Genomic DNA, 11642 nt, shown 5'->3' with positions numbered 1-11642 from the left:
TAAGTAATATATGTGTTAGGGGGGGTTGTGTGTGTGTGTGTGTGTGTGTGTGTGTGTGTGTGTGTGTGTGTGTGTGTGTGTGTGTGCCAAACTGCATGCAGTGCCCCTTCGCTCACTCAGGATACCACTGCCAAAATGCTAGCACTATTTTTAAAGTGGGCGGAGCTCGGGGGAAATCCAGCGAATGGAGATTCGTAAACAGCGTATGATTTGAAAGAGGTAAATGGGCGCACAATCCGCATACTATTTCGTATCACTATTTTATCAAATTTGTCATGAAATAACGGTCTGATTTTTAATATCTTTGCAACTTTTATTAGTCCAAATCTTATTACATAGGATACGAGTAACGTGCCTGCTGTAAAACTTGTAGTAAAAAAGCGTTACAAATTGTAACCGAAATCTACATGTGGTAGTGGTAGATTGAGCCCATGAGCAAGAGCGCCATCTATCGTGGAGTTTGCGTGTGTGCGTGTGTGCGTGCGTGCGTGCGTGCGTGCGTGCGTGCGTGCGTGCGCGCGTGTGTGTGTATGGACAATATGTTCGATTTGATGTTACGTCACTGCATAAATTTGTTGTCCTTACTAAGATATTTTCACTACAGTTACATTATTTATTCGACGACATTTTAGATTTTATGTTAATGCATCGCATCATCTACCCTGTTGACGGGACACCGACGAACAGCCCCCCGTTAGCATCTCGCGAGTTCTCGCGAGACGCTCAGTGACATTTATTAACAGTTACATCGCGGCGCTCATTTCACAAATTCACTTAAAACCTAACTATCGCGTTTTACTATTCAGAAACGTCGACGCGAAACAGCAGAGCTAGTAATTAAATTCTCGAGTGATTCGTCGTTGTGCGTGTGTTGTTTTACGTCGGGATCGCGTTCGTTCTCCCGACGTCGGCGTTGATTGCCAACCAGTCGCTGCATGCGCGCCCTCTGCGCTGCACTCAAGGGTCCGTCCGCTGTTTCATGCGAAATTTTGATCTTCGCGCGGACTTTTAATTTTATTTACGACGATTTCACATTTCGGAGCAAGACTGTAGGTGTTATTGTATAGTTATATTATGTAGCTATATATATATATATATATATATATATGTTGTGTGTTGGGTGTGTGGGTGGTTGTGTGTGTGTGTGTTGTGTGTGTGTGGTGTTGTGTGTGTGTGTGTGTGTGTGTGTGTGTGTTGTGTGTGTTGTGTGTGTGTGTGTGTGTGTGTGTGTGTGTGTGTGTCCGTGTTGTGTTTGTGTGTAGTTGTGTGTGTGGTGTGTATTGTGTGTGTGTGTGCGGTGTGTGCGTGCGTGCGTGCGTGCCGTTGCGTGCGTGTGTGTGCGGTGTCGTGTTGTGTGTGTGTGTGTGTGTGTGGCTGTGTGTGGTGCGCGCGCGCGCGGTGTGTGTGTGTGCGCGCGCGCGGCGCGCGGTGTGTGTGTGTGTATGTGTGTTCTGTGTGTGTGTGTGTGTGTGGTGTGTGTGTGGTGTCGTGTGCCTGTGTGTGTAGCGTATGTTAAGATATACTGTTAATGCCGCTAGCGGTAGTGATGATGTCCTTGCTACGAGGATATTTCTCAGCAGACGACCTGCTCGATGATTTATCGAGATGTATTATAATGCGAGCTAATCTAAACTAAAACATCTCGTCTGTCGGGGAAAATTAACGATACGAAGGCGTCGTCGTCATTTGCGTAATGCATTTATTTTGCGACCGTCTTTAGTCACGACACAAATTTGCAAGAAATACGCATAAACCTAACGGACGGGCACGCGTGGAAAATGGAAAAATCATAGAAAATAGCATCGCGGAGAGAATAGATTACGAAATATCTCCGCCCCGTGTACGACGCGGTAGAACTACACCTTGCTGCTTCCTCTTCCCCTCCTAGTCTATAAATCTCCCAGCAAGGCAAAGCCGACCTAAACCTGCTTGTAAAATCCCTCCGTCGGCGTAAGCCATGCGTCGGTCGGTCGTCGTCGTCGTCGTCGGTCGTCCGGTCGTCGGTCGTCGTCGTCGTCCGGTCGGTCGTCGCTTCGGTCGCGTCGGTCGTCGTCGGGTCGGTCGTCGGGGTCGTTCGGTCGGTCGATCGTCGGTCGGTCGTCGGCGGTCGGTCCGTCGTCGGTCGTCGGTCGGTCGTCAGTGAATGACGTGTATACGCAATGTCGTCCTCAGGCTGCAGGCCTATACACGCTGACTCAATCGATCCACTCTGTCTCCCCCCCCCCTCTCCCTTCTCTCTCTCTTTCTCTGTCTCCGTCTCTTTCTCCGCATCTCTCTCTGTCTCTCTCTCTCTCCCTCTCTCTCTCCTCCTCTCTCTCTCTTCTCTCTCTCTTTCTCTCTCTCTCTCTCTCTCTCTCTCTCTCTCTCTCTCTCTATCTCTGTCACACTCTCTCTCGCTACGGGTCAAGGCACCGTGTTTAGAGAGGCCTCGCAAGACTAGAGAAGCTCCGATTGATTGAGCGAAAGCAGGCTGCTACTGCTGGCTGTGCTACTACTACTACTACTACTGAATCTGCTGCTAGTGTTACTACTACTACCACTGCTGCTACTGCTGCTACTGCTACTGCTGGCTGCTGCTGCACTACTACTGACTACTACTATACTTTACTGATAACTGCTGCTAGTGTTACTACTACATGCGCTGCTGACTGCTGCTACGCTGCTGCTAGCACTGCTCTACTACGCTGCTGCTGGCTGCTGCTGCTGCTGCTGCTGCCTCGCTGCTGCTGCTACTTGCGCTGCTGCTGCTATTGTACTGCTACTGCTGCTACTACTACTGCTGCTGCTGGTGCTACTAACTAATACTGTCTGCTCTGCTGCTATCTGCTGCTACGCTGCTACACTGCTGCTGCGCTGCTCGCTGCTGCTGCCGCTGCTATTGCTACTCGCTGCTACTCACTACTACTGCTGCTGCTGCTAACTTACTGCTACGCGCTGCTACTGTGCTGCACTACTACTACTACTGAGCTACTACTACTACTGCTGTCTGCTGCTACTACTACACTTACTACTACTACTGCTGCTGCTCCTGCTGCTACTGCTGCTGATGCTCCTACTGCTACTGCTGGCCGTACTGCTGCTGCTGCTGCTGCTGCTGCTGCTGCTACTATCTCTACTGCTACTGCTGCTACTACTACTGCTACTGCTACTGCCGATACTGCTGCTACTCAGCAGGAGCGAGCTTTGTGTGAGGCTTAACGAGCTTGCCTTCTAGCTACAGTAAATGAAATTGTTAATGGCACCTGATCAGGGCAACCTTCCCCCCTCCCCCTCCCCCCGGGGATGCGCGCGCGCGTGAAATGCATGGCCGGAGACGGAGGACGGAATATGGATGTGCGTGAGCGATGTAAGAGACGTGAGGAGGAAGCGGCCGGAGATGCAGACGAAATAGAATGCCATTGTGAGCTCTCTCTCGCTCTCTCTCTCTCTCCCTGTCTGTCTGTCTTTCCTTCTTCTCTCTCTCTCTCTCTTCTCTCTCTCTCTTCTCTCTCTCTCTCTCATCTATCTATCTATCTCTTTTTTCCTCTCGCGCGCGCTGTCCCGCGCTCTCTCGCTCTATGTCTCTCATTCTCTCTCTCCCTCCCTTCCCCCTCTCTCTCTCTATGTCTCACTGTTTGTCTTTCTCTCGCGTGCGCGCTCTCTCTCCTCTCTCTCTCTCTCTCTCTCCTCTCTCTCTCTCTGCTCTCTCTCTCTCTCTCTCTCTCTCCTCTCTCTTTATCTTTCTCTCTCTCTCGCTCTCTCTCTGTAGCACGGACGCGTGCATGACGTTGCTAACGATGGAAGATGAGTATGGATACTGCTGCTCTCTCTCTCTCTCTCTCTCTCTCTCTCTCTCTCTCTCTCTCTCTCTCTCTCTATCTCTGTGTAGCACGGATGTGTGCGTGTGCGTGATGTTGTCAACGCTGGAAGGCGAGTATAGAAGCACTGATCCATGTAATGAGAGTGTTGACACGGATGGAGAGGTGGGGGTGAGTGGAGTCGGGATGCTGGGATATGTAGAAAGGTTGCTGGGCGGATGCGGCACGAGTGGGGATGCTGGGATATGAAGAAAGGTTGCTGGGCGGATGCGGCACGAGTGGGGATGCTGGGATATGAAGAGAGGTTGCTGGTCGGATGCGGAGTGGGGGGGGGGATGCTGTGCGATGCTATATATGAAGGATATTCTCCGGAATGAATGAGAGATGAGAATGACTACCGTAATCTATGCAGCGAGGATCTTGTCACGAATAGGCGGATGATGCGAGATGATGATCTATGTAGGTTGTATATTGTCAGGGCATAGGCGATGCAAATCTACGCAGGCAGAGCCGCGGGATGAGCTGAATTATGTAGGAAGAGCGCGTTGTCAACGATGAGGAGGAATGAGTGATTGTGCTTGGCTCTGTCAACATGATGAGTGGATCGCGGGGAGGGGAACGATCCTAGAGAGTGTCCCTGTCACCCAGAGTGTGTCATCCAGAGAGTGTCCCAGTCTGCGTGATGCATTGCGGTAATTTACACTGTAGAGGGCGTTATGTTTCTACACAGACTGATCGCGTCGCAAGGCAAAATATTTTAATATAGCTCGACGCATGATAGTGGGTTGTCCGTAACACGTACGCAGGATGGCATAAGAAATAACCATGAATCATTCCCATATTCGGATATACGGACAATGATACAGACGAGGGTGGAAGACGTGAAAAGATAATAATGTTGATAAAGGTTGATCGACGGAATTAATTAAAAAAGACGAGATGCATGGAGTGTCATCGGTGGAAATGCAGTGCGAGGTATTCCCTAACGTAGCTGCTACACTGATCAATCTTCCTGTGGCATGTGCACATCGTGACGGTGGTGCCATCTATGATCGAAGTTTGAATGCATGAGGAAATAACGAACGCGAGTTTTTCATCGGATCTGTCTCGGTAGATGGCGCTATTATCCATGCCGAAATAGATTACAACCGAAAGAATGTCTTGACAAGTTTATTATTACACGTATGCCATGTTTTGATGAAAGACATTTTAATTTGTGGTAGGCTCCTAATAACAAACTCGCAAAAAAACTGTCTACACCTAACATGGATTTACTAAGCATATAAAAATCTGCCATAAAAAATCGTGATGATTCAAATTATTATCAACGTGAACGCAATTGAATAAAAATAATTATATTTTATATAATCAACAAACAGTTTATACGTCTACAATATTTACAAATGAATGCTATCGATGTCCATCGCCAATAATCCACGCAGTAAACTATTCAGGGACCCCGTTGTCAGAAACAAAATTAGTCTTAACATTAGTCATGACATTAACATTTTCTCATAGACTGTTGACACTGATGAGGTTACAGTGGACAGAACAAGTTACGAGCTTCTTATACAGCGGTCCAGACTACGAGGGAAAGTTCATATTAAGGTTAATAGCAATGGTAATACTAACTTTGTTTTCTGCAAACGGCCCCTAGGGCTCCATTCGTCAGCAATGACACGCTAGGATATCGCCCTGTGAGTGTGACCGCGTGGCGCCATCTATAGGTCGTAACAGATACAACGTCGTCGCTTCTCTCCACTTCCAGCGTTCGAGCTGAGCACGCGGCTCGGAATGATTCTAAATCCGGATCCCGTTCCGGTGTGTTTTCCGGCGCTGCTTCCCGTTCCGTATCCGGTCCGTGGCGTCCGTCCCGTCCCGTACCCTCCCTGCCTGTTCGCCGCGCCACTGTTACGCTGCCGAACTCCGTTTCCGCCAAAGATGCTGGGAGCGGACTGCGCCTGTGACGTCAGCGATCCTGGTCCGTAGACGCTTCTCTGCGTGGAGTAGCCGCTAGAGGGCGCCGATCCGCTATTGGAGCCGATGGCGACGCCGACGCCGAAACGCTGTCCCGAATTCGCGTTTTTGTTGATGCTCGCTGGGCCGTACGGTTTGTAGATGGCGGGAGCCGGACGACTGGCAGAAGAGGAGGCACTTCCGTAGCCGCTACTTCCGGTGTTGCCACCGCCGTAGCCACTGCTTCCGGTGTTACCACCGCCGTAGCCGCTACTTCCGGGTTCCAGCCGCGTACGCCGCATTATGGTGTACTCGCCGATACCCGACGCTCCGGTATTACCCCGCCGTATCCCTACTTCGCGGTGGCTTACCGCGAACTGCCGCTATTCGCGGCCCGAACGGTACACCACCCCCGAAATTGCTCTGGAATCCCACCGCCGCACTACCGCCGTTTTCGTTTCCGTAGCCGAGTCCGGCGCGTCGGCTGCCGACGCCCTGGCCGCCGTCCTGCCGTCCCGCCGAGCCCCTCCCTTGTCGCCCTTCGTCACCCGATGGTGGGACGTAGCTCTCCCAGGGGCGGGGGGGGGGGGCCTCAGCCGCGCCCTTGAAGGCCGCGAGTACGTCTTCGTAGCCGTCTAACGCGCCCGTCTGTTCCAGGTCGTAGAGCGTCTTCGGCTGCGTGTAAATGATTTGCGATCGCTGCAAGGGTAAAGGAAGTATATTATTGTAATCGCCTATAGGGTTACTCGTCTCTTACTCTCATCATATACCTATCTCTACTCATCTCTCTCTCTTCTATCTCGTCCATACTCTTCTCTCCTCCTCTCGTCTCTCTCTCTCTCAGCTCTCTCTCTCTCTCTTCGTCGCTATCTATATAATATATATATATAATATATATATATATACATATAATATAGCACGCTTGGTTAGAACATCTTACACGCTATAGTACGCTTAACGCTATATATACGAAGTTTATTATCATGCTTCTATTGTTAAATCCGTTATGTTACGTTGCTTTTCACTCTTTACGTTACATTTGTCAATGAAGAATATACAATATATACAATGCCGTGGAAGATATAACGCTGGGTATTGCGGAATAAACTATTAATTTGTTTTGTTTCTTGTGTTATATTTAGCTTCTAATAGGCGAATCACAGCGAGCGATAAGCACAGGGAACCGACGCCGAGTTAGAGGCACTTGACTTCATCTGTGCAGATAGCTGGGCTCTCCTGTTCACCTCACATACTCAATGTAACGTTAAATGCTTAGCCGCTGCCTCGATCGTCACGGCCGGCTAGAAGGCCTACTCAGCCAGCAGAGCTAATCATTTAGTGTAGCCGTGGCGAACATAAGACTGTACCATAACATATAAACTCAATACGCACTGCGCGTTTTATTCTAGAGCGCAGGAAGTCAAATAAATAAAACAAAATGCGTTTTATATTCAATCCCGATACTACACTATACATAACATCGCAATTCCCTTCTGTTCTATGTTAGTTCATGCGGGCTCGAGACTACGCATTAACTACGCATTGAACACGCATTACTACGCATTAAAATACGCATTAACTACCGCATAACTACGTCATTAACTACCATTAACTACGGCATTACACACACATTAACTACCAGTAACGTACGGCAATAAAAAGTAAAACCTACCAGTAACTACGACATTGTTCTGCGGATTTTCACACATCACTAACGAGACTGCGAGTCGAGCATACGGGAATCCTTACCTTGCTCCCTACGAGTAGCCGCTGGAGCGAAGCGCGTCGCGTCTTCGTCCGCATGCCCTGGCTGCCGTACAGCGACGGCACCCTTTTGACGCCGTCGCCGTCGACGCTGACTGCGTCCGACGATCGCCCCGACGCGTGGTAACCACCGTCGCTCAGTCGCGCCGTACGTTGCCGTCGTCGCGCGAGTCGGGAAAGTGGTCGTTTGTTCCGTATCCGGAGGCGAGAGGCTCGGGCCGAGAGCCCGCCAATGTTGTAGGTGCTGCTGCTGGCCTGGCTGCCGTATCCATCCGCTGCCACGTTATTGTTGTGCGCGCATATGGGGTAGTACTTTGGCTGTTCCTGTGCGTAGCCAGTGTTGCTTGGTTATTGTTGCTTGGTTACGTGCCCGTAGCCTGTCGCTATCCTGAACGGGAGTGCCGTAGCGCCGTGCTCTGCTGTGGTTGCTGATGCCGTAGTGCGCCGTTGCGTGGTTACGCGAGTTTGTACTATAGGCCGGTGTTGCTTTGGATGTTACTTCCGTAGCCATCGCTACCGTTGGTTATAACACGCGTAGCCACTGCTCAGCTTGGTTACTAAACACCATAGCCATGCTGAGCTTGTTACTGACACCAATAGCCATTGCTAGGCTTGGGCTGTGTGCCGTAACGCGCATGCTGCTGTCTATGCGAGGCAAATACCATAAAAGCCTCCTTTGCACTGCTCGTAAACTGCCGTAACCGATGTTGGGACTGCTTTTTGCTCCCGATCCCAGCGCTGGAAATAGGTTGACGGGTCGTATGAGCTGTCGATGCTCCTGCGCAGCGTACGAGTCCATAGGAATACGCCTGCGCACATCATAATGGTGTAAAATTCTGATCTGTGAAAATAACGAGAACACACATAGGTTGTTTATATATATAAGTATACAAATTTATAATATTACATATATATATTGTAATATATAATAATACATACATAAATATAACAACCTACAAAATAACAAAAATATACAATTTTTCCGTATATATTATTATATAGAAAATTCATAAAATCGATACAATTTTGCTCGATAAAATCAGTATTTCTATATTTCATTCTCTTCGCTATCTTTGCAAGATTATCCATAATTAATGACAGGCAAATCTACATGTCGCGCAAACCGCTTATGCGAAGAACGTCTACTGGCTGGCTGTTACGATGCTGTGTTGCTGCTGCTGCTGCGCCGCTGTTATCTGCTGCTGCCTTCACGATTGGCGATAGACTACGTATATGCTGCTCCGAGTGTGCGAAGGAGGGGAGTGGGAGAAGCAGGAAGCACTTTCTAAGGACTCATCCGTCTTTCCGTTTCGCTGGCGCTGTGGATGCGGAGACGACGACTGACCCGCACGGACGTCCGCGCTGTTTGGCACTTCCAAACCGTAATGCGTGACGATCTTAATCTGGATCAGTGCTGCTTATATCAGCGGCCCAACTGGTGGTCGCGGCACGGTTAAGTGGGTCGGTGGTTGTTAGGAGCGACTCCTCGCGCGTCCATCCATCGCCAGCTAGCAGCAGCATCAACAAAAGCAACACACGAACCACCAAGCAGCAGCAAGCAGTAGTAGTAGTAGTATAATTAGTAGTAGTAAGGTAGGTTATTAGTCAGTAGTAGTACGTATAGTATGTATAGTCAGTAGGTAGCAGTAGTCAGTAGTAGTAGTAAATAAATAATGCTAGTAGTATATAGTTAGTTTAGTAGTAGTAGATAGGGCAATAGTAGTAGATATAGTAGTGTAGTAGTAGAATAATAGTCGGCAGCACAGCAGCAGCAACAACAACAACACACCAACAACAACAACAACACCAAACAACAAACCGCTACCTTAGGTTGCGCGCGCCGATCGCACGCCTGCACGCGCGCTGCCATACAAAACATGCATGCACACCATCAACGGAAGGCTCTTCGGCTTGCGCGATTGTTTTGTCCGAGCGTACGTTTTTTTCCTCATTTCCGCCAGTCTTAAAGTGACCGCTGCGCACTGGACGTGTCATTCACTGCCGAATTTACATCTCACCAGAGATGTAATCTAATGAGGAAGACTCGTGAACAGTCAACAGTTGCGGTGCCGCCGTAAGAAAGCAATACATTCACGCATGACTAATGGAATGCTGAAGCGGCCGTGCAGAGGCGAGGTGGGGGAGGGGGGGGAAGCGCCCGTGTCAGATTACCGGAATTGTAGGGCATCCTTTAGGCGTCCTATTGGCGACCTTTGGCTCTGATCTTATCTTGCCGGTGCTTAACGCAACGATCTACTCGAATAGCAAGAGAGGCGGTAGACGAGACGAGGAGAGAGAAGAGAAGAGGAGAGAAAGAGAGAGAGCGAGCAGAGAGAGAGAAAGAGAGAAGACGAGTAGAGAAGAAAGAGAAGAGAGAGAGAGAAGACAGAGAGACAGAGACACTGAGAGAAGGGAAAGATCGGTGAATGGGATTTGATAGTTCGCATATCAATTTATACTAGCTGGCGGGTAACCCGGCTGCGCTGGTAAAAATCGTGCTACTAATTCTACTACTAATAATCGACACAATATCGAAAACATTGGTAATAAATGGAGAATAACACTTGCGACAATACTCAATATTTAACAAATCAGCTTTGATAAGGGCCAGCGCACATGGCTAATAGTTGGGCGTTATAATAATGCGGGTTTAATGGGGTCAGCGAATTTTTGACCGAATTGTTTCGTCTAGGAAACCCCCCGCAGGCATAAGGAAATCGCCCTCTTAAAAGATTGCATCGCAGATCGCTGGGCGCGGTTTGGCCATCGCATAGGCAGGCGCCCGTCGCGGCAGGGGGGTTTCGAAAGGAACCCCCCCGAGCCACCGCCGCAAGCAAAAATTTTTGTTTTGGAAAATTGCAAGAATTTCGCCTCAGGTCGCTCCATTTAGTGTAATGAATTGCAAATCTGCCATCGTGCGGAGGTGAAACAGAACACACCCCCTCCCACGACCCTCCCCCGCTCGGTCGCTTGGCTCCCGCCTGGGCTGCTTCACGCGCCGAGCAGGGGCGTGTACAAAGGGGGGTCCAGGGAGTCCGGACGCCCCCCTTGCTCGGCGCAGAAGAACTCATCTGAAGGGTCTAATTTAAAAAATTCTGGGGGCGCGTGCTACGCAACTTTGGGTTACGGTTAGACGCCGCCCCCCCTGGTACAAAATGCCCTGTACACCCCTGCGAGCAAAATTGCCACATTGAAAAAACGAACGCCCGCGCCAATATAAAGCATCGGCTACGGGGCCTGCATAGGGTACATACATACATACAACATACATCATACATACATACATACTACATACAACATACATACATACATACATACGATACATACATACATACAATACATACATACATACATACATACATAGCATACATACATACATACATACAATACATAACATACATACATACATACATACATACATACATACATACATACATAGCCTACATACATACATAATACATACATACATACATACATACATACATACATAGCATGAATACAACATACATGCATACATACATACATACATACATTACATACATACATACATACGATACATACATACATACATACATACAATACATACATACGCATACATACATGTACATACACTACATACATACATACATACATATCATACATACATACATACATACATACTACATAATACATACATACATACATATCATACATACATACATACATCATAACATACATACATACATACATACATCATACATACATACATACATAGCATACAATAATAGCAATTAATACCTACATACTACATACATACATCCCATACATACATACATACATACAGTACATACATACATACATAGCATACATACATACATACATACATACATACATACATACATACATACATACATCATACATACATACATACATAGCATACATACATACATACATACATACAATACAATACATAAATACATACATACATACATACAATACATACAACATACATACGATACATACATACTACATACAGTACATACATACAATTAAACATAGCATACAATACATACATACATACATACATACATACATACATACAACTACATACATACGATACATACTACATAATACATACATACATAC

General features: G+C 47.8%; 2 protein-coding genes across 2 annotated transcripts in view; both read right to left on the bottom strand.

The window, feature by feature from the left end:
* Nucleotides 1-5518: 5518 nt before the first annotated feature.
* Nucleotides 5519-6055, bottom strand: LOC106814340 (ATP-dependent RNA helicase glh-2-like). Its single transcript, XM_014818640.1, has one exon. The coding sequence runs from the start codon at nucleotides 6053-6055 to the stop codon at nucleotides 5519-5521; it is 537 nt and encodes a 178-aa protein (XP_014674126.1).
* Nucleotides 6056-6080: 25 nt separating this feature from the next.
* Nucleotides 6081-11642, bottom strand: part of LOC106814341 (ATP-dependent RNA helicase glh-2-like) — a 13918-nt gene continuing 8356 nt past the window's right edge. Inside the window, exon 3 of the mRNA XM_014818641.1 lies at nucleotides 6081-6452. Coding sequence (XP_014674127.1) covers nucleotides 6389-6452 — 64 coding nt within the window. The 3' untranslated portion in view covers nucleotides 6081-6388. The remainder of the gene's footprint in view (nucleotides 6453-11642) is intronic.

Source organism: Priapulus caudatus, unplaced genomic scaffold (genome assembly GCF_000485595.1).
Source record: "Priapulus caudatus unplaced genomic scaffold, Priapulus_caudatus-5.0.1 Scaffold907, whole genome shotgun sequence".
Taxonomy (NCBI): Eukaryota; Metazoa; Priapulida; class Priapulimorpha; order Priapulimorphida; family Priapulidae; genus Priapulus; species Priapulus caudatus.
This window is presented reverse-complemented; position numbering and strand designations above follow the sequence as displayed.

Bases quoted from the DNA above. Each gene is read 5' to 3' on its own strand.
- LOC106814340 (XM_014818640.1), bottom strand. From the start codon at position 6,055: ATGCGGCGTACGCGGCTGGAACCCGGAAGTAGCGGCTACGGCGGTGGT.